We start from the raw sequence: 23,773 nt of genomic DNA on the forward strand, positions 1-23,773 counted from the left end.
GATTCAAATCAAAGTTTGGATCTTAAGGAAATAAACTTCAAGTCTACGAAACATGAACACAAGTATGATTATAAAGCTTATAAACTTTAAATCTTATAACATTTTAAGTGTAGAACCATAAATTATAGAACTTAGATCCTTGTTCTTGGTTCTTCATCAAACAAAGATGAAAGTAACCAAGATTACATGAAGATACAAGTTAGAAAACTTGATCTTTAACATAAACAAGTAACAAGTAACAAAACAAGTAAAATGATGATGATATGTGTCGATTTTAAAGGAAGAAAAAGAAAGAAAATAAAGCTTTGTTACTTACAATATTGAGAGAAAAAGATGAGAGAAAGAGAAGTGTAAAATGAAGTGTGTGTAAAATGAAGGAATACTAGTGAATAAGTAACAAAAAAATTTGAAAATGAACTCCATCCCCACCTCACAAAGGCCGACGGTATAGGGCTCAAAGGGGAAAGGTCAAGCTTCAACTTTCATGCATGGGGAGAAGGTGAAAGCTCAAAATGGATTAAAGTTAAATGTATGGGAAAGAGTTTCTAGCATGCTTGTAGTATTTGTCTCCTCATTAACTTAATTAATCTAAGTTTATCATTAATAAGTTACTAGCACAAAAGTGGGCTCCTAATAGTCCATTAAGAAAAGTAGGGTGGACTTCCAAGTCCATTAACATAAAGCCCAAGTCCAAGTAAGTAACAAATTAATAAACAAAGCCCAAGTAATTAACTACTTGCATTAGTTAATTAAAAATAATTAATAATAATTAATTATGAATGTAAATAATATTCGAAATATTATTCGTAAAAAGTACGTGTGTCACAAAGATAAGTCGGGACATGTAAAGTCAAATACGGTAACAAGTAAATGTATAAAAATACATTTATTAAAACACAAGTATTAATAATAAATATTAATAAATATAAGTTGGAAAATCCAGGGTCGTTACAGATACCCTTATCTCCACTGAACTTTTGTCATTTACTTGCGTTAATTAGTTTATTTAATTTTAAAATAAAACTTCCCCGTCTACTAAGGATAATTAATAGTTTGATATTCTTAATCACATGTAGAATGAACCAGGACTTGCTATTAGCTTTTACTGCACGATTATGATACTTTCCTACTTGTGTGTTAATCTTATTATTAACTTAACATGTTAATTGTGACAACCCAGAAATTTTTGACCAAATTTAAACTTCATCTTTAAATGATTTAATGTTTTCGACATGATAAGCAAAGTCTGTAATGTTGAGTCACGAAAGTTTTGGAACTATATTCATGTAATCAATTATTCTTTGACTGTTCTCGAAGATTCACGAACAATATATATAACTTTATATATATATATATATATATATATATATATATATATATATATATATATATATATATATAATATATATATATATATGATTTCAAGTTATTTAGTAAACGATAGTAACATTCGATTATTGATTCGATTGATATTTAGATAAGTTAACTAAAACGTTTAAGATGAACCAGTAAAACACTAATTTGCTACAGTATTTTTGAATTGCTACAGTACCCGAAAAGCTACAGTGTTTTCGAAAATCACTATTTGCTACAGTAAAAAAAGTTTGCTACAGTAACTTTCCTACAGTAAAACACTATTTTAAAATGAAAATGTATATATGTATATGTATATACTACGAGACGATGATTTATAGAAGCAAATAACCAAAATACTTAATTGATTAAAGTTACACTTCGAGTGACATAGTTTATCAATGATTAAGTTTAATTTTTGATAAAGGTACACGTCGCGTAACGAAAAGTACTAGTTTTCTAAGTGTACAAAAATGCATTCGAGAAACCGGAACCGGGACATAAGTCGAGTAACAACGTACGAGTCAACGGACCAAAAATTACAAGTCAACTATGCACGTGAATATAATATAATATATAATTAATTATATAAATTAAATATATTATATTTATATTATAATAATATGTCGACAAGCTAGTGTACAAAACGATTGTGAGCTGGATCCCATAGCCATGCGATCGCATGGCCAAGGAGGCTAAACCCCATGCGATCGCATGGGGTACCGTTTCAAGTCAGGTACTATAAAAGCTCGATCTGGTTCCAGCTGAATCTATCTATCCCTCTTTCTCTAATATTACTCTGTATATTTATTTAATTTTTTTTATATTATTATTATTATTATTATTATTATTATTATTATTATTATTATTATTATTATTAGTAGTAGTAGTAGTAGTAGTAGTAGTAGTAGTAGTAGTATTATAATAATTATTAGTATTATACATAAAATACTACGACGAGGTTATGTCCAAATGATTTCAAAATGGTTTTCGAGCAAGATAGAGCTAAGGAAACTATGGGTTATAACTATGGTCGTAGGCATTGTTCGCAAGTCAAACCTAGTGTTTATCATCTTCGTTGCGTCTACGTACTTTCCTGTAATATTGAATCACAATATTGATACGTGAGCATTCATATCTTATCTTTTATATATTAAAAGTGTATCCATGTCTAGTGCTCGAGTATATATGTTTATGCATGCTTGTATGCTAAATTTTGTCGTTAAACAGTTTATGATGAATCAGGAATTAAATACATAAATTACTGATAAAAGGTATATGATATGTATGTTTTTGGAAAGCTGGCGAAAAATCAATAACTTTTCATTTAGAAATCGCGTAATTTCGATGAACGAATTTAAAGATATGGTCAACTGAATTATGATTGACATTAATTGAATTGCTTTTGAATCTACAATTGATATTTAAGAAATTTGTTTATAAGATTGATAAATTGGATTTTCAAATATTACTAATCGATTAAATGAATTTCTATATAAGGCACGTCTCGTCTTGTTGAGCAATTGTCAAAATTGATTGTTTTATCATATTTTAAAGCCTTATAAAAACTATAGTTTAATTTTACAAGAATTAGGAAACTATGTGAAATGTTAGAATGTTTCGATTGCCATGATCATTCAACTATAGTATTGAGTCAGATTGACTTTTTAAAACGACTTTTGATAACTTTTGTATGTTGGTCTCGAGCATTAGGATTGTGATACACTATGACCTGACCTAGCTTGATAGACATTTATTGACCAACATATGTTCTCTAGGTTGAGATCTACGGTTATTTGGTATTTCGAGTTTCGGTCACATTTCGGTGAACGACTTTATGTGCTGCTAAGGTGAGTTTATAGATCCCCTTTTTAATTGCTTTTGCAATATATATATTTTTGGGCTGAGAATACATGCACTTTATTTTAAACACAATGGACACAAGTACATATTAAATTATATACTGAGTTTGAACCGAAAATCCCTTAGCTTTGGTAACTAGTAACTGACGGTTATAAGAACTGGTGGGCGCGAGTAGTAGTATATGGATCCATAGGGCTTGACATCCCCGTCTGTTCCAGGTATAGAAACCCTAGCCTGAACTATAAAACAGACGTATGCTATTTGAGTTTAGTACACGTTGGTTTGCGTGTATTGTACATGTTGGTTGCATGTATGTTAAAACATGGGTACTTATTATATAGACGTTAAAGTTTAGTTACCAGGGTGCTCAATCTTGTAGAATATTTTGATAAACGTTTCTGGATGAAACAACTGAAATCTTGTGATCCACATTTATATACAGATTATACGAAACATTAAAACTATGAACTCACCAACCTTTGTGTTGACACTTGTTAGCATGTTTATTCTCAGGTTCCCTAGAAGTCTTCCGCTGTTTGCTTATATGTTATACAAGATATGTGCATGGAGTCATACATGCTTTATTCGAGAAAACGTTGCATTCACAAATTATCATCATCTATCTTATTTTGACTGCATTGTCAACAGAAGTATTATTGTAAACTATTATATTACGGTGATTGTCTATATGTAGAAATCATCAGATGTCGAAAACCTTTGATTTAAATATTCATTTATGGTGTGCCTTTTCAAAAGAATGCAATGTTTACAAAACGTATCATATAGAGGTCAAATAACTCGCAATGAAATCGATGAATGACGTGTTCGTCCAAGTGAATTTGGAGCGATCGTCACATTAATAAAGTAATTTTCAATTCATATCGTTTATTCAAAAAGATTATCAAAAATTTTATTTTCATTCACAACCAAATCTATAATAACATATATAAAGCTCTAAAATGATGATGTCATCATTAAGCTAATTATCCTTTAATTTTCATAATGATGATGTCATAATTATATATTAATTTAATTAAAAAAATAATACGAAATCTTTTATAAAAGAAAATATTAATCTCTCATAAATTGTAATTTTTTTTTCTAAAAAAATTTAAAAGACGTTAATTATTATTAATAATATTTATTATTATTATTAAAAATGTAAATATAAATATTCAACTTTGAGCGAACTTTATGTTTCTAAAATCAACGACAAGTTTCTTAGTCGGAAGCCGTGGTTCCACGGGGCAATAAACTAAATGACTTTAACATTTACATTCACTTAATACCTAAAACATATCATTAAACTGTTTCGTTTAAACAAACCCGGCGTGTTTTTACGGGTCATTTCACTAGTTTATCTTAACTTTGAATTATTTATTTTCATTCACCACTAAATTTATTTACACTTTGAATTATTTAAATTATGAACTATAGTTTTATTAAACATAATTTTTTAGACCATATATTTGGTTAAAAACTACGAGTAGTATAGACTTTTAACAAGGGAAGGTGATACTTATATACCAGTTTTTAATTCATACACATTTTTTACTATAAAACTTACAATTATAATCTTAAATTTATCTTGAGACTTGAACTTCTATTATTGTAAGTAAGGACATAATAATCAATTCTATATGAGTGTACGAGTATAATCATCATCCAATTAGCGATATCTCCTCATTTTACAAAATTCATCAAGTGCGATATTTAATCCTAAACGAAGCATCCATTTAACCCGATCCATTTAGCTCACAATCATCCTCTCTTTTCCACTGCGGCGACTGTCGACTGTAAAACCCTAGTTCTCATACACCATGATTTGCTCAAGTAAGCATCTCTTTCTATATGTATACTCTTATGTATGTAAATATACTCCTACATATGCTTACATAACTTATAACTTATTCTCGCCTGATTAAATTATAATAATTGATGTTTATCTGATATTTTTCTCCTATTTCCGTTCGTTGTTTTTCTCTCAGTTTCCGGCGAGGTACCGGAAGTACCTGTTGTTTCTAAATCATCCGGTCTACTTTTCGAGAAGCGATTGATTGAACGACACATTCTGGTAAGTATTTTTTTCTTAGCTAGGGTTTATGTTATTAAACAAAATACAGGAGTTTGAGATTTGTTAATCTGCCAATTTGACCTAAATATGACTATCAAGGGGCTTCTTTGGATGTAGATTTTGGAAGTAGATATATACGATTGAGTTTATGACAGACACTTGAATTAGAATAACGCGGTGTTGATATTGGAATGAAAGTTAAATCGAATTGTGAATGTGTGATTACTGTTGTTATTATTGATTGTGATGTATTTTGATGCTTTTTTTTTATGTGACCAGGATTATGGAAAGTGTCCTGTTACTGGCGAAGCTTTAACAATGGAGGACCTTGTTCCAATTAAAACTGGCAAGGTTTGGTTCCGATGGACTTTAACTACGTTTTTAAGATTTATATCATAATCTGTTACTTATAGTTGGAAACTTATGGTTTAAATGGATGCACATGCAGGTGGTGAAGCCTAGACCAGTGCAGGCTGCAAGTATTCCCGGGATGCTTGGAATGTTTCAGAATGTATGCGTATATTTGTTGGTGTATTATATAGTTTGGTTCTGGTATTCTAATTTGTGAATAAATTAAAAATGTTGTTCTTAATAGCTGATTTTGGTCGTAATCTAGTTCTTTTGTATACGTGATGCCAGGAATGGGATGCCTTGGTGCTATCAGCTTTTGCATCAGAGCAACAACTGCATACAACAAGGCAAGAGCTTAGTCATTGTTTATACCAGGTAATGCTAATAACTAGTTCACCTTATTTATATGTCGTTTGTGTTCTCTAGCTAATTATGCTCAGCAGGCCTTGTCTTTTTAATGTTCCTTCGATCTTCTGAAACTAGGATGTATTATATATTTGACAACACATCATGTTTTTTAAAGTAAGTCCAGTTTAAGATACCAGACATAGCATTCATGCACTGTGGCCTACCTTGTACAAAAAGATAGTTTAACATTCAGAATTTTTCAGAATTTGAAAATATGTAGGCCGCTGCATCTTTGTAGATGATCTTTGCAAGTTGGGTTATGTTTGTCTTCGTGGTTTTCATGTTAATTCTTTTGTGTATAGATTATGACATACACGCATGTAACTGAGCTGCTAACAAATTCAAGCCTACGGTTTTATTTCAGTTCTTAATGTTTTAGCTTTTGGTTTGTGTGTTCTTCTTTAAGTTATTTTTCTTTGTTGGCAGCATGATTCGGCGTGCCGTGTAATTGCAAGATTAAAGAAAGAACTTGACGAAGCCAGGACATTGCTGGCACATTTAGAAAGGCAGGCACCAATGCCAGCATCAACAGCTATGACAGTAGATGCTTCTACTTTAAGCAACGGGAAGAGAGGTTTTTGTTTGCTTAGCTTTTGAGCTATATTACGTACTTGTTTGTGCTCTTTGATTACGCATCAGCAATATTCATATTATTATCTAATGTGACAGCTGCCGATGATAATGAGTTGGGTCCAGATGGTAAGAAAATCCGCCCAGGAATATCAGCAAGTATAATTACCGAATTAACGGACTGCAATGCTGCACTTTCACAACAAAGGAAGAAAAGACAGGTCTCGGCTCCATTTGTGCTGAATTTTTTTTATCTGTTTTCCAGAGTTGTTGGGGGTGGTACCACTATGCAATTTTGAAACCTGTTTTATATTTGATGTTAATGTTAATTTCTTTTCTTTTCTTTTCAGGTTCCTCCCACATTGGCCCCCTTGGATGCTATTGTAAGGTATACTCAGCTCAACAGTTATCCTCTGCACAAAACCAATAAAGCCGGGATTTTGTCAATTGATATACATCAATCTAAGGTATACATTTTATTTAGTACTGCATTTTTGCATACGCTCTTTATCTTTTCTTTTCTTTCTTTGCTCGATTAAACGCATTCGAGTACTCTATACTCTTGATGGTTTATTAGTTTTATGTTCATGAACCTGATATCATGCTAGGGATTTGGTCCTTTATCGTGTATGATATTCACTGAATGTTTTCCGAGTCAAATAGATTACATTTTGGAAATCATGTTCATAAAGTTATCTAGCTATACTGTGTTGGAGATGCTGAGCAGATTTAGTTATGATATTTGAATACCAAATTTACAGCTTCGTTCTAGACAATTTTATTTTTTCCCTGCAGTCTTGGAATGACTGACTGAATTTTACAGTTAAGGGCCATGCGTTCCTAGATCAATGGACTACCTTCTAGAACTAAGTTTGGATTTGTCAAATCGGTTTTTTTCTTCTAATGACATTAAATTTGAAATCTAAATCTTTCCGGGAGTTTTAGGCTAACAATAACATAATAACATTTACTTTTGTTACTAGAGTTGATTTATTTTTCTAGTGTCAAACTTTATACTCGTTGCTTGAGGAGTTCTCTGTTTTGCACTTCAGGATATTATTGCCACTGGTGGAGTAGATACAAATGCTGTAGTATTTAATCGATCATCAGGAGAGATCTTATCTACACTCAGTGGTCACTCCAAGAAGGTGTTCACTTTTGACATTTACATTTAATATTTAATATCATGTTTAGATGTTGTTAACAGTTGTTGAACTTCTGTTTATCTCGTTGTTAGGTAACCAGTGTCAAATTTGTTGCCGATGGAGAGTTGGTTGTTACTGGTTCAGCTGATAAGGCAAGCTTTTTCTTTATTGTCTATTTTTGCGTATGATTGTTCTAATAATTCTTCAACTTTCACTGAACTAACTTTTTTGATAATGCGACAGCAAACTATATGATCGTTTTGATAAATTGTTCAACCTTAACTGAAAGTTAACTGTTAATTTTCTTTCACTAGCTTTTTTGATAATGTAACAGCAAAATATCAAGGGTCTCTGAGCTCGTTTGATTAGACAAAAACTAAGATGCTCAGTGTGTATATGGTTCTGTTTTTTGTAATTAAATTACTATTTTTGTATGTGCAGACAGTTCGTGTGTGGCAAGCGTCTGAAAATGGAAATTATGATTGCAGGAACGTCCTAAAAGATCATACAGCCGAGGTAATTAAGTCATATTAGTGCTTGGAGTACGGAAATACACTCTGATTGCATTGCTGTGTTTTTCTTTCCTTTTTTCTTTAATTTAGCACTCTTTCTGTGTGTGTTTCTATCCGTTGGGTTGTATTTATTTTGGAGGTGTTCTAATGTAATATCAGATAGTTAATCTACATATATTTATTTTTATTACAAGCATAAATGATACATGGCCTTGTTAAATACAATCACCAAGCTTGGCGTTATTATCATGCCTTGGATTCATGTTGTTTACCCATGCATCTTGTGCATGACCTGAAAACATTTTTTGAGTAGTACTAGTAGGTGCATCTAGTAATGCTATTATGTTTTCAAAACGGGTGTGGATATACTGATTATATTTGAACTTCATATGTGTATACCTTGATATATAATGGTAATGTATGGTTTGATTGCTAGGTGCAAGCTGTTACGGTCCATGCTACAAATAACTACTTTGTGACAGCTTCTCTTGACAACTCATGGTGCTTCTATGAGCTTTCATCCGGCTTATGCCTGGCACAGGTTTCTTCACTACATGGGATAATATATATCAGTCTTAGATGGTAATGACTTATTGACCAGTATTATATTATGTTGGGGTTTAATCGTAGGTTGAAGATTCATCTTCATCCAATGGATATACATCTGCAGCGTTCCATCCTGATGGGCTCATTCTCGGAACAGGCACCTCTGGATCCATTGTTAAAATCTGGGATGTAAAAAGTCAGGTATTTCCGAATTCTCGTTGGATTCACCGAGTAAAGGTGTCAAAATGGGCTGGGTTTGAGCTGGATATTGGGTTAAATAGGTTGTGGGCCAAGCCAGTTAACTTTTTGTAGCTTGAAACATCAATACTTTGTGTATATCAAGATATAAACATAAAACCTATAATAAATAGATACATATTGTTATTGAACTACGGGTTAGGTCATTGTAAGCATGTAAATTCTCCATGTTTGATTCGTTTGATCCCTGATCTCTAAAATACAACATTTTGACAAGCTTTTCATATCAATGGTTAAAATTTACTGCATTTACCTTTGAATTGTTTTTTTCTCATATTCCTGTCTGTTTTTTGTGTTTGTTTGTAGGCAAATGTTGCAACATTTGATGGACATGTTGGGGCGGTGACTGCAATATCCTTTTCGGAGAATGGTTACTTCCTTGCTGTAAGTGTATTTTTTGTGAATGTCTCGTGAAACTTATGCTTACCTCCAGATAAACTAATAACAGCTCGTCTCAAATTGTCAGACTGCTGCTCAAGATGGTGTTAAGCTGTGGGATCTACGTAAATTGAGAAACTTTAGGACTTTCTCAGCGTATGATGAGAACACCCCGACACAATCTGGTAATTTTCAGCCTATAAAAGTTTACGTTCAGTAGGTATGCGTTGAAAGAGAGTTTTGTTGAGATGGGTTAGTGTTTCATGTTTGGCTTCTGCTAGAGTCTAGAGATGCATTCAGGAAACATCTACACGCTGTTTAGAACATCGATTTTATACTTATATTGTTAGAAAGGTTTTTTGCAATATGATGTCAATATAGTCAGTAGCTCTGCTTGGTGGACGTATCCACTTACGTGATTAAGTATTAAGTATTAAATGCAAACCTGTGTCATTCTACTAGCTTTTGTCAAATCAATTTTTCCAAAAAGTCTTTAGCTTTTGCTGGTTTTGTTTTTATTTAATCAGATGCACCTACTTGCCTAGATTGTAAGTTTTAAATTCTGGAACATTGTAATTTATCTGCTGTTCTTGGTTTATTTGCAGTGGAATTCGATCATAGTGGAAGTTACCTTGCAGTAGGAGGTTCAGACATAAGGTATGTCTCTGTTATCTCTTCATCCTTGTTAGTGTTGGAGGTGGCACTTTTGACTCATTTACTTATAATTTGTCAACATGGGGTTTGGTTTTTAGTTCCATCGGGTCAAAGAAAATAAGGGAACATGTCAAGCGGGTTAAAAAGTTGTCCACAAGTTTGTTCTAATGAGCACTAATCTAGAAAACCCGATTATTCCCCGATTAGTTATTTTTAAGTGCAGTCCCTTCCGATTTTCCAAAATCCGTTTAATTAATTGGTCAACACCGAATGATGGGCCAAAATTGAATTTTGGTAATCCTAGTCGGTCAAAGTCAAAATTGGTCAACATTTTAACATGAACTCAAACTAGAACTTTAGAGTTTTTGAACAAATTGAACAAATTTAGACAATCATATTTAAGTTTTTTGTTTATTTCTATCGTTCTCTTCTATATTTACACATATGGAATTTAATATTTAAATCTATAAAGTACAATTCGATTAATCCCCGATTAATCCTCGGATTACCGATTACTCCTTTCCAAAGTTTCAACCGATTAGCCCCCGAATAGCGAATTTTGGTAAAAAGTCCACCTATCTTTGGTTGTTATCAATGATTTATTTATTCCTTCCGTATATAGAGTTTATCAAGTTGCTAGCGTGAAGTCTGAATGGAACTGCATTAAAACGATTCCCGATTTATCTGGCACAGGTTTCTTTCACTCTTGAACGCCTCTGCTGACAATGTTTCTTATCGTTATCGTTATCATATTTAGTGACTTTGTATGTAAAATTTGAATGCAGGTAAGGTAAACTCTGTACGATTTGGTCCTGATGCAAAATACCTAGCAGTTGGATCAATGGATCGAAACCTACGCTTGTTTGGCTTGCCTGAAGAGGATGGTGCAATGGAATCTTGAAAACATCTCCTCTTGTAATCGGAGAGTTTTAGGAAATTTCAGAGTTGGTCATTTGTATTATTCAGGTGTCGCATTCTAAAATGTCCCTGCATCATATGTTCATGAGATTTGTTACTAGAATTTTACAGTTGTGCAAGAACTGAGTTGACGTAAAGACGATGCTTTTATCTATCAACTTCACATTACTATATCCATCTATTATCTATTTCATTGAAAACAAATATAAGCAAAAATACATGCTAGCTATATCTATCTACAATTGTAGCCTTGTAGGCTCCAGGCTTCTATGCCAAATATAATTGAAGTAAACATCTTACCATGGCAAATAGAAGATATTTTAAATAATAGACTACTTGGAAATGGATTTTCCGAACCAACTGAAGCTGACGAATGGGATGACTTGGAATCATTAACAAGTTTTTTAGGAGTTTTTAAAGAGCCAACGACAAAATTATCGGGTGTTTATTACCCAACTAGGATACTAGTTTTACAACAATTTTATATAATGACGGAATAACAATTTTATATAATGACGGAATAAATATGTGAATTTGCAAACTCAAATAATATTATGTTTAGACAAGCCCACTTTTCATATTAGGAAAAAACTAAAAAAATATTTTGGAGCGATACCGAAGACATTTTTATCTGCAGCAACACTTGACCCACTATTAAATTTTAATGGGGTCGAACGATTGATGACAACGAGATATAGCAACTTTGATTGTATCTATGGTTTCGAAGATAACCAAGCCAATTATTTATATACCCAAGTACACGAATTTAACGAAGTTTTTGAGAAAATATCTGGTATTTATGCTACAAAATATGGTCAACAAACAAACCCAATCCAATTGTTGACCAAACCCCGGCCGGATCATCTTCTCGAAGGGTCCGAAACATTAATATAAGTCTTTTTAACCTAGTACATGAAGACCCTTCCAAGCGTGCACAAACATAGACACCCACAAGCGAGTTGGGAAAATGAAGAGAATACCGACAATGATTTGGATGAAGATGATTATGAACCCGTTATTGGAGAAGATAATGTATCAAATTACCAACTGAGTTTTTTTTGCGGGTGTAGTTAATGCTCTAGAATTTGAAGAATCCGAACTGTGATGACCCGGAAATTTCTGACCAAATTTAAACTTAATCTTTGTATGATTAACATTTCCGATACGATAAGCAAAGTCTGTAAAACTGAATCTCAAAATTTTTGAACTACTTTTATATATTTAAATACCCTTCGGTTGTTTTCGACGATTCGCGAACAATTATATGTAAATAGATACATATATACAATAACTTGAAAAGGTAACAATGTATTAATTATTTGATACCGTACATTAAACTTATTGGTTTAAATATCTATTTGAATATATATGATAAGTTGAAATATTTATTATTAAAATTTATTTATAAATAACTTCCAATGTGTATTTAAAAACTAATTTATGTATATTAAAAAGATATATACATATATATAATTTCAAGTTATTTAGTAAACGATAGTAACATTCATTTATTGATTCGATTGATATTTAGATAAGTTAACTAAAGCGTTTAAGATGAACCAGTAAAACACTAATTTGCTGCAGTATTTTCAAATTGCTACAGTACCCAAAATGCGACAGTGTTTTCAAAAATCACTATTTGCTACAGTGAATTGCTACAGTAAAAATTGACTTTGCTACAGTAACTTTGCTACAGTAAAACACTATTTAAAATGAAAATGTATACATGTATATGTATATATAACGAGGCAATAATTTATAGAAGTAAATGACCAAAACACTCGAAAGTTTAAGATATACTTTGAGTGATATAATTTAGGGATAATTTAAGGCTATATTTTGACAAAGGTACGTGTCCCAAAATGTAAATTACAAGTTTTCTCAGCGTATGAAGGGACACTCGAAAAATCGGAACCGGGACATAAGTCGCGTGATGACGTACGACTTATCGGAACAAAATTTACAAATCAACTGTGCACGTGAATTTAATATAATATATAATTAATTATATAAATTAAATATATTATATTAATATAATAATATGTCGACGAACTAGTGTACAAAACATATGTGAGCTGGAAATTGGTCCCATGCGATCGCATGGGAATAACCCATCAAAGTCATGCGATCGCATGGCTAAGGGGGACAGGCCACATCTATAAATTCGAGCGTTTCTCTGATTTTTTTGATTCATTCTTCATTCTTCCTCCGTATTATTAGTTATATTTATTATTATTATTATTATTATTATTATTATTATTATTATTATTATTATTATTATTAAGATTAATAGTATTATTAATCTTATTATTATTAGTAGTATTATACATAAAATACTACGACGAGGTTATGAGCGTGTCACTTTCAAAATGAGTTTTCGAGCGGGATAAAACTAAGGAAATTATGGGTTATTGCCAAGGAGGTTATGGGTAATGTTCGGGGGTATATTTGTGAATCAAACCTAGTGTTTATCATCTCCGTTACGTCTACGTACTTTCCTACAATATTGAATCTCAATACTGATACGTTGAGATCTACGGTTATTTGGTAATCCGAGTTTCGGTCACATTTTGGTGAACGACTATATATGCTGCTAAGGTGAGTTTCATTTGCTCCCTTTTTAATTGCTTTTGCAATATATATTTTGGGGCTGAGAATACATGCAATTTATTTTAAACGCAATGGATACAAGTACATACTTAATTCTACACTGAGTTTGAACCGAAAATCCCTTAGCTTTGGTAACTAGTAGCTGCCAGTACATAGGATATGGACTGGTGGGCGCGAATAACAGTATATGGATCCATAGGGCTTGACATCCCCGTCCGAGCTAGAGCGCTAGCCTTTTAACGGATGTGTGTTATTTGAGTTTAGGACACGTTGGTTTGCGTGTATTAAAACGAATGGGGTATTTATCATTATAACGTTAAAGCTTAGTTACCAGGGTGCTCTGTTATGTAGAATCTATTGACAAACTTTTGATAAACGTTTCTGGATGAAACAACTGAAATCTTGTGATCCACTTTTATATACAGATTATGCGAAACACTAAAACTATGAACTCACCAACCTTTGTGTTGACACTTGTTAGCATGTTTATTCTCAGGTTTCCTAGAAGTCTTCCGCTGTTTGCTTATATGTTAGACAAGCTATGTGCATGGAGTCGTACATGGCATATTTTTCAAGGAAACGTTGCATTCACCAAATCATCACCATGTATCTTATTTTGACTGCATTGTCAACGGAAGTACTATTGTAAACTATTATTTACAGTGATTGTCTATATGTAGAAATCATCAGATGTCGAAAACCTTTGATTCAAATATTCATTTATGGTATGCATTTTCAAAAGAATGCAATGTTTACAAAACGTATCATATAGAGGTCAAATACCTCGCAATGAAATCGATGAATGACGTGTTCGTCCATATGGATTTGGAGCGATCGTCACACGAACGAAGGCAAAACGCTTCTCGACAACAAAGCTCTTTAACGACATTATAACTTTTGTTTATATTCATTATATTATTGTTGTTTAAATGTTAATAAAATCGAATCGGTAAAAATATAACCGGCAAAATCGAATCCTAGTCCGGAAAAAATTCGGTCGAGAACCAAAAAAATCTGATTCCGGAAAAAATATCCGAAAAAACATACGCCGAGAACCGAATCCGGAACCGGTTCCGGAAAATCCGGAAAAAATCCGGTTTTTATTTGTCGGAACCCGGTTTTTCATCTAGTTTGTGCACTTCATTAAGGGTAAGTATGTTGTGTAACTGAGTTGTTATGTAACTTTGCGCCTTTTGGACACCTCTAAGTATTTTACATCTCAATAAGTTACAAAAGAGGGTATCTTTTGATTTAGTATCGGTTTGTGTCAAAACCACAAAATGAAGGGAACTATGTTTTTCTTTCTGCAAAATACAAAAACTTTATCACACGTGGATTTTTCATCATAAATGAAAGAACCAACCGTATCATATCATGACAGCTAAGACCAGCGAGCCTTGGTCCTCGGAAACAGTAAACAATCAAACCCAACAATGCTAACTAGGTCCAAGCCTCGCCTAATCCAAAACCAACCAAACAGAGAGAAAGCTAGAAACAAACAACGAAGAAAGCACACCAAATAAAAACGCACACCCCGACCCGACACTAACCGCCCCGAAATACACCGCCTAACAGGTATAATTGAATGTGTTTGATATCTTCTGGTGTTGGCACAAAAACTACGGAGTTACTGAATGTGTTTGAAACAGTAAACAATCAAACCCAACAATTTACAAATATTTTTTGGGGCAAGTAGGAACACTAATACATTTTTCTTAAACTTTAAACCACAGATCATGTGTAACTGGGCTACCCCTTGGGGTTCACATAGTACAGTCTTTACATGCTTCGTCTATAAAAGGTATAACAAAACAAACACCAACTAGTAATAAATCTCATAAAATATGTAGTAAAACGAACTGAACACATAACTTAGTGTTTAATACCGTTACAACTGTAGATGATCAAACAATCAAATAAATGGGAATAAACACATCCCGCCTATGATTCGATGCAAGGATGGTACATTGTACAAATTAATAATGAAATATGACCACCCTACTACACAACTTCATAACCTACGAGAGGAATTCCTTCTCGGGAAGCTTGATCTTTGAACTTTAAACGTCACAATTGAAGAATGAATCATGTTCCTCTATGAACAATCACTTGCTTATAAATTTAAGGATATCTAGAAGAATGTGCAAAACCCCACAACTACAAGAAGAAAAAAAAAACTATTACAATTGTATATAGTAGATGTACTTTAAACCGGAGCAAAACACAATATCATTGGCAACAATACAATACGAGAAAAAATGACATTATGAGGGGACTATTGGTTTAAAAACACGAAATGGTTCCAATAACATCAATGAAAAGATCATTAATCAATAAATACATTGAATAGTACCTCAACATTCTTCACTGCAAACGATTCGTCATGAGCCAAACATTGATTCCCAAACGTATCACAAGATCCACTTGTTCCTGTTAGCCTTTTTTCATGAAAGACATAATCAGGATCAAAAACGTAATTGATGGTATCTTCATCATTCGGAAGAGTACCAACACGAAAATAAATACGGATATATACTAAAAAAAAAAACTTACAAATCTTCATCTAAGGATAAAGCAAATTTTCCGCCTCCTCCAAGTGCCAGCATATCATTTAAACACATGTAATAGTACCTGTTTGCACCTACTCAAGATAAATCAAGAAAATAATTAGCTTTTAGACATGATAATTCCAATAAACAGATGGTCCAACTCATGTGTGCATTAAATGCTTACCGGTTGGTCTAAACAGCCTTGGTGCACCATACAACGTTGTGAAAACGAAGGTTTCGTATGTCCCCTAACACAATAACGATTCGGTGTTTTCAACATTAATTCATCGTGAATTAAAGCCTTTTTACACATAACCCTATCAATTTCAAGGAACATGCTAACTTACTTGATATTTCCTTTTGGGAGTAGGTATCAGTGGGCCATTTAGCAACCCACCAAATACAGCACCTTTTGTATCTCCAGTTACCTAGTACCAGTGTATGACTTTCATCAGTTACATGAACATTTGTTAATTTCAAGTAGTTACAAACACATTCAAAAAGGAAAAGAAAAGAAAAAAAAGCAAAAAACTTGTTGAAATGGTAAGCATGACATTACCAGCAAACAAGGACCGGAAAGATCAGAACTTTTTCGAATAAGCGTCCGTAATGATATGCCATGTCTCAACGTACTGCCCTTAATTTGATAGAGAAAAAGTAAATACATGTATACATGTCAACACTCGAATTTAAAAAGAAATTTCAACTAGTAACCATAACCCGTTAGATATTACCTATACAACAAGACCCATCGGCAGCCTTTAACGATATTAGGAATTGAAGACTGGAGACATTGATATAGTTCCGGAAATATGAAAGACGAATCAATAGTGTGGTCGATTGTAGCATTCATTGAAGTATTTGGTTCGCTGACATCATCAGATACTTCCGAGCTGCTACTGCTCCTCCCTACAGAAACCTGGTCTTTATTATCTCCTCGAGTATTTGAAACTTCCCGGTTCTTTACAGATTCTTGTTCGAAACGTTGCTCAAGAGGATCAGAATCATCGTTGGCGTCATCGTAGGTATCTACGGGTATTTGTTGCCATGAATAATCTTTACTTTTCCATCGTTTAGGAAGAGATTGAATTGGCTTAAACTGATTATCATGCTTGTCTGAATCAGACTCATCTGGGGAACGCATGAAAGTGAGTACTGAAGAAAAGTAACTGCCATTCTTCGTGTTAGACCTGGCCTACATGTTAATAAACCCATGTTACAAATCAACCTTTTGGTTAAATGAACAGTACCGACTATGGCAGCCAAAAACTGGTTCAACCTTCAAAAAATTTAAATCTGATAAAACAAGGAGTCGAGATAAACTTAATTGTCTAAGCAGGAATCAAACCAGAAGCATTAATGACACAAGATGAAGCTTATAAGCTCAACGGTTGGATTAATAAGCTTATTGGCTTAACACATATGCAAAGAAGCTCCAATATCTTGCCCAGAAACACATCAAGCTTTTTGGTCATGTTTGGCAACAAGCTTTTTGGAGCTTTTAGCTTTTATGAAAAAGCCCCTATAAAATGAAAAGCTTCGTTTGGTTGCAAGAGCATAAAGCTTTTTGAGGGAGGGAAAAATCTAAAAGCTAAAAGTACTCCGTACTAGAACTAGCGTTTAGATTTTAGCTTCTAGCTTTTTGTTATTTTACTCTTTATTTTAAGAGTTTCAGCTATTATGCCAAATAACAAAATACATATATAAAGCTAATAGCTACAAGCTACAAGCTAAAACTACCGGGTAACAGCTAAAACTACCCGCTATCAACTAAAAGCTACCAGCTAGTTTTTGCCAAACATAAAAGTAAGCTTAACCAAACACTTCAACTGACCTTATTAGCTTATAAACAATGAGCATAAGCTCATTAAATAAGCCGATCCTATCACCCTCCTAAACAAATATTTTAGGTTTTTCCAAATTTCAATAAGCCCATAAGCCAAGAAAATAAGCTTTACCCAAAACCACACCCTCTTAAACTTTTTGCACCACAATTCTAACTTATTTAAAAACTTGATCAATACCTACACTACAAGGATTACAGATCTAGTCAGTTTCTTCAATCACATAACAATTACAACAAACCAAAACATCATACGCAAATTAAATTAATCAAATAAACAATGCGTATGCGTATATGCAGATCACATCTTTCTAAAGGTACCAACATATCTAAAATCAATTCATACATATGTACATGGAACATAAATAAATTATTGGAAATGAAAAAGTTTTTTACCTTTTGATGATGAGGAGAGGCAGATGAAGGTGTAGAAGAAGGTGAATCAGAGAAAAGATTTGTTAGCTTGTCTGTAACTTTGTTTTTCCACGAATGCATTTTTAGATTTAAATAAAAATATTAAATATATAAGGTTTTGATATTTATTGATTTTAGAATTGGGGATTTAGAAACCCTAGAAAGGGAGAGGATGTAGGAGGTGAAGATGATAACTAGGATTTAAGATTCAGGGGGAAAAGGGAATGAAAAAATGCGTTTCGTCGGTGAGCAGCAAAAGGAGAACACCGTGCCAGCTGTCAATTAACTAAATAAATCTAAGTTGTGATGTGGCCGATGGTTGGTTGGTGGTTTGTCTTCTTTAAGCGAGTTCAGGAGTTTGACCACCGTTAACTACATATTAAACACACAATTTCATTTATGTCATGAAGTATCCGATCATGGCACCTTTCTCATAAGGGAGTTATATGTACACCACCTTTTTTTTATTATGTACACAACCAACATGTTTTACATCACCCTTTCGCATATGAAGAGGGGGGGTACTTGTTCGTGCCCTTGGATCGGTTTCAAGGTTTCCTCTCAGGCAGCAATAGGGGCGGGGTTATTATCGCTGCATCGGCAAATTCGAAACGGGAGATGATCGCAACGGGTGGTTTAGTCCCCTTCAGGTGATCTCAATCATTGTTCAAAAAAAAAAAGATTAACTATATAAATCCTATAATATCTTTAAATAATTTTAGGTTGTATTTGGGTGAAACTAGCTGGAGCGGAGTTTTTGTGTGTGTGTTGGCATTGAATACTTTCATTTGCCACGCGCGCACGTGCTTTTAAACAGGAAATCCGAATCGCATTACAGGGATCTGAACCTTATACCATCCCGAGGGGCAGGTGGTCGGACTTGGGTCCTGAATACGGGTCGGTAAAACCTTCCCCGAGGCAATTCGACTTTCAGGAAATAAATCCTACGAATATTTTTAAGAAAAGAGACTCGAACTTGAGACCTTCTCACCCTGATTTCAATGCACAAGTGCAAAGGGGTGAACCACTGGACCACAAGGGTGAGTTCAAGCTGGAGTGGAGTTAGAGTTAGTAGTTGGAGCTGAGCTGGTATGTAGCGACCCGACAAATCGACGTTTGATGGCGCCGTCTACTTAGGTCCCATTATGAAATGTCCCGTTCTTATTGATTAAAAACGTTCCATATTAATTGATTTCGTTACGAGGTTTTGACCTCTATATGAGACGTTTTTCAAAGACTGCATTCATTTTAAAACAAACCATAACCTTTATTTCATCAATAAAGGTTTAAAAAGCTTTACGTAGATTATCAAATAATGATAATCTAAAATATCCTGTTTACACACGACCATTACATAATGGTTTACAATACAAATATGTTACAACAAAATAAGTTTCTTGAATGCAGTTTTTACACAATATCATACAAGCATGGACTCCAAATCTCGTCCTTATTTAAGTATGCGACAGCGGAAGCTCTTAATAATCACCTGAGAATAAACATGCTTAAAACGTCAACAAAAATGTTGGTGAGTTATAGGTTTAACCTATATATATCAAATCATAATAATAGACCACAAGATTTCATATTTCAATACACATCCCATACATAAAGATAAAAATCATTCATATGGTGAACACCTGGTAACCGACATTAACAAGATGCATATATAAGAATATCCCCATCATTCCGGGACACCCTTCGGATATGATATAAATTTCGAAGTACTAAAGCATCCGGTACTTTGGATGGGGTTTGTTAGGCCCAATAGATCTATCTTTAGGATTCGCGTCAATTAGGGTGTCTGTTCCCTAATTCTTAGATTACCAGACTTAATAAAAAGGGGCATATTTGATTTCGATAATTCAACCATAGAATGTAGTTTCACGTACTTGTGTCTATTTTGTAAATCATTTATAAAACCTGCATGTATTCTCATCCCAAAAATATTAGATTTTAAAAGTGGGACTATAACTCACTTTCACAGATTTTTACTTCGTCGGGAAGTAAGACTTGGCCACTGGTTGATTCACGAACCTATAACAATATATACATATATATCAAAGTATGTTCAAAATATATTTACAACACTTTTAATATATTTTGATGTTTTAAGTTTATTAAGTCAGCTGTCCTCGTTAGTAACCTACAACTAGTTGTCCACAGTTAGATGTACAGAAATAAATCGATAAATATTATCTTGAATCAATCCACGACCCAGTGTATACGTATCTCAGTATTGATCACAACTCAAACTATATATATTTTAGAATCAACCTCAACCCTGTATAGCTAACTCCAACATTCACATATAGAGTGTCTATGGTTGTTCCGAAATATATATAGATGTGTCGACATGATAGGTCGAAACATTGTATACGTGTCTATGGTATCTCAAGATTACATAATATACAATACAAGTTGATTAAGTTATGGTTGGAATAGATTTGTTACCAATTTTCACGTAGCTAAAATGAGAAAAATTATCCAATCTTGTTTTACCCATAACTTCTTCATTTTAAATCCGTTTTGAGTGAATAAAATTGCTATGGTTTCATATTGAACTCTATTTTATGAATCTAAACTGAAAAAGTATAGGTTTATAGTCGGAAAAATAGGTTACAAGTCGTTTTTGTATAGGTAGTCATTTCAGTCGAAAGAACGACGTCTAGATGACCATTTTAGAAAACATACTTCCACTTTGAGTTTAACCATAATTTTTGGATATAGTTTCATGTTCATAATAAAAATCATTTTCTCAGAATAACAACTTTTAAATCAAAGTTTATCATAGTTTTTAATTAACTAACCCAAAACAGCCCGCGGGGTTACTACGACGGCGTAAATCCGGTTTTACGGTGTTTTTCGTGTTTCCAGGTTTTAAATCATTAAGTTAGCATATCATATAGATATAGAACATGTGTTTAGTTAATTTTAAAAGTCAAGTTAGAAGGATTAACTTTTGTTTGCGAACAAGTTTAGAATTAACTAAACTATGTTCTAGTGATTACGAGTTTAAACCTTCGAATAAGATAGTTTTATATATATGAATCGAATGATGTTATGAACATCATTACTACCTCAAGTTTAGTAGGTAAACCTACTGGAAGTGACAAGAAATGATATAGCTTCAAAGGATCTTGGATGGCTTGAAAGTTCTTGAAGCAGAATCATGACACGAAAACAAGTTCAAGTAAGATCATCACTTGAAATAAGATTGTTATAGTTATAGAAATTGAACCAAAGTTTGAATATGTTTATTACCTTGTATTAGAATGATAACCTACTGTAAGAAACAAATATTTCTTGAGGTTAGATGATCACCTTACAAGATTGGAAGTGAGCTAGCAAACTTGAAAGTATTCTTGATTTTATGAAACTAGAACTTTTGGAATTTATGAAGAACACTTAGAACTTGAAGATAGAACTTGAGAGAGATCAATTAGATGAAGAAAATTGAAAAATAAAAGTGTTTGTAGGTGTTTTTGGTCGTTGGTGTATGGATTAGATATAAAGGATATGTAATTTTGTTTTCATGTAAATAAGTCATGAATGATTACTCATATTTTTGTAATTTTATGAGATATTTCATGCTAGTTTCCAAATGATGGTTCCCACATGTGTTAGGTGACTCACATGGGCTGCTAAGAGCTGATCATTGGAGTGTATATACCAATAGTACATACATCTAAAAGCTGTGTATTGTATGAGTACGAATACGGATGCATACGAGTAGAATTGTTGATAAAACTGATCGAGGATGTAATTGTAAGCATTTTTGTTAAGTAGAAGTATTTTGATAAATGTCTTGAAGTCTTTCAAAAGTGTATTAATACATATTAAAACACTACATGTATATACATTTTAACTGAGTCGTTAAGTCATCGTTAGCCGTTACATGTAAGTGTTGTTTTGAAACCTTTAGGTTAACGATCTTGTTAAATGTTGTTAACCCAATGTTTATAATATCAAATGAGATTTTAAATTATTATATTATCATGATATTATGATGTATGAATATCTCTTAATATGATATATATACATTAAATGTCGTTACAACGATAATCGTTACATATATGTCTCGTTTCAAAATCATTAAGTTAGTAGTCTTGTTTTTACATATGTAGTTCATTATTAATATACTTAATGATATGTTTACTTATCATAATATCATGTTAACTATATATCTAACCATATATATGTCATCATATAGTTTTTACAAGTTTTAACGTTCGTGAATCACCGGTCAACTTGGGTGGTCAATTGTCTATATGAAACATATTTCAATTAATCAAGTCTTAACAAGTTTGATTGCTTAACATGTTGGAAACATTTAATCATGTAAATATCAATCTCAATTAATATATATAAACATGGAAAAGTTCGGGTCACTACAATACCTACCCGTTAAATAAATTTCGTCCCGAAATTTTAAACAGTTGAAGGTGTTGACGAATCTTCTAGAAATAGATGCGGGTATTTCTTCTTCATCTGATCTTCACGCTCCCAGGTGAACTCGGGTCCTCTACGAGCATTCCATCGAACCTTAACAATTGGTATCTTGTTTTGCTTAAGTCTTTTAACCTCACGATCCATTATTTCGACGGGTTCTTCGATGAACTGGAGTTTTTCGTTGATTTGGATTTCATCTAACGGAATAGTGAGATCTTCTTTAGCAAAACATTTCTTCAAATTCGAGACGTGGAAAGTGTTATGTACAGCCACGAGTTGTTGAGGTAACTCAAGTCGGTAAGCTACTGGTTCGACACGATCAATAATCTTGAATGGTCCAATATACCTTGGATTTAATTTCCCTCGTTTACCAAATCGAACAACGCCTTTCCAAGGTGCAACTTTAAGCATGACCATCTCTCCAATTTCAAATTCTATATCTTTTCTTTTAATGTCAGCGTAGCTCTTTTGTCGACTTTGGGCGGTTTTCAACCGTTGTTGAATTTGGATGATCTTCTCGGTAGTTTCTTGTATAATCTCCGGACCCGTAATCTGTCTATCCCCCACTTCACTCCAACAAATCGGAGACCTGCACTTTCTACCATAAAGTGCTTCAAACGGCGCCATCTCAATGCTTGAATGGTAGCTGTTGTTGTAGGAAAATTCTGCTAACGGTAGATGTCGATCCCAACTGTTTCCAAAATCAATAACACATGCTCGTAGCATGTCTTCAAGCGTTTGTATCGTCCTTTCGCTCTGCCCATCAGTTTGTGGATGATAGACAGTACTCATGTCTAGACGAGTTCCTAATGCTTGCTGTAATGTCTGCCAGAATCTTGAAATAAATCTACCATCCCTATCAGAGATAATAGAGA

The 23,773-nt window shown here is 33.2% G+C and overlaps 2 protein-coding genes across 3 annotated transcripts; one reads left to right on the plus strand and one right to left on the minus strand.

Moving 5' to 3' along the window:
- Positions 1 to 4,918: 4,918 nt before the first annotated feature.
- On the plus strand, positions 4,919 to 11,203 carry LOC139843412 (pre-mRNA-processing factor 19-like). The gene is made up of 18 exons (XM_071833480.1): positions 4,919 to 5,049; positions 5,205 to 5,290; positions 5,570 to 5,641; positions 5,739 to 5,801; positions 5,930 to 6,016; positions 6,476 to 6,623; positions 6,719 to 6,840; positions 6,970 to 7,086; positions 7,672 to 7,767; positions 7,857 to 7,916; positions 8,206 to 8,280; positions 8,713 to 8,817; positions 8,907 to 9,023; positions 9,387 to 9,464; positions 9,547 to 9,643; positions 10,064 to 10,115; positions 10,735 to 10,805; positions 10,898 to 11,203. The coding sequence occupies exons 1-18, from the start codon at positions 5,037 to 5,039 to the stop codon at positions 11,011 to 11,013; spliced, it is 1,575 nt and encodes a 524-aa protein (XP_071689581.1). The 5' UTR covers positions 4,919 to 5,036; the 3' UTR covers positions 11,014 to 11,203.
- Positions 11,204 to 15,469: 4,266 nt separating this feature from the next.
- LOC139844058 (uncharacterized) lies at positions 15,470 to 18,593 on the minus strand. 2 transcript variants are annotated; one of them, XM_071834269.1, is made up of 8 exons: positions 18,429 to 18,593; positions 16,924 to 17,384; positions 16,749 to 16,821; positions 16,537 to 16,617; positions 16,374 to 16,437; positions 16,194 to 16,281; positions 15,994 to 16,078; positions 15,470 to 15,797 (listed from the first exon to the last, which is right to left on the minus strand). In XM_071834269.1, exons 1-8 carry the CDS (start codon positions 18,525 to 18,527, stop codon positions 15,762 to 15,764), a joined length of 987 nt encoding a protein of 328 aa, XP_071690370.1. In that variant the 5' UTR covers positions 18,528 to 18,593; the 3' UTR covers positions 15,470 to 15,761. The 2 variants fall into 2 exon arrangements, with proteins under 2 accessions (XP_071690370.1, XP_071690371.1); XM_071834270.1 differs by having other exon boundaries at positions 16,924 to 17,379; positions 18,429 to 18,510.
- Positions 18,594 to 23,773: the final 5,180 nt, after the last annotated feature.

This window comes from Rutidosis leptorrhynchoides, chromosome 4 (genome assembly GCF_046630445.1).
Source record: "Rutidosis leptorrhynchoides isolate AG116_Rl617_1_P2 chromosome 4, CSIRO_AGI_Rlap_v1, whole genome shotgun sequence".
NCBI classification, from domain to species: Eukaryota; Viridiplantae; Streptophyta; class Magnoliopsida; order Asterales; family Asteraceae; genus Rutidosis; species Rutidosis leptorrhynchoides.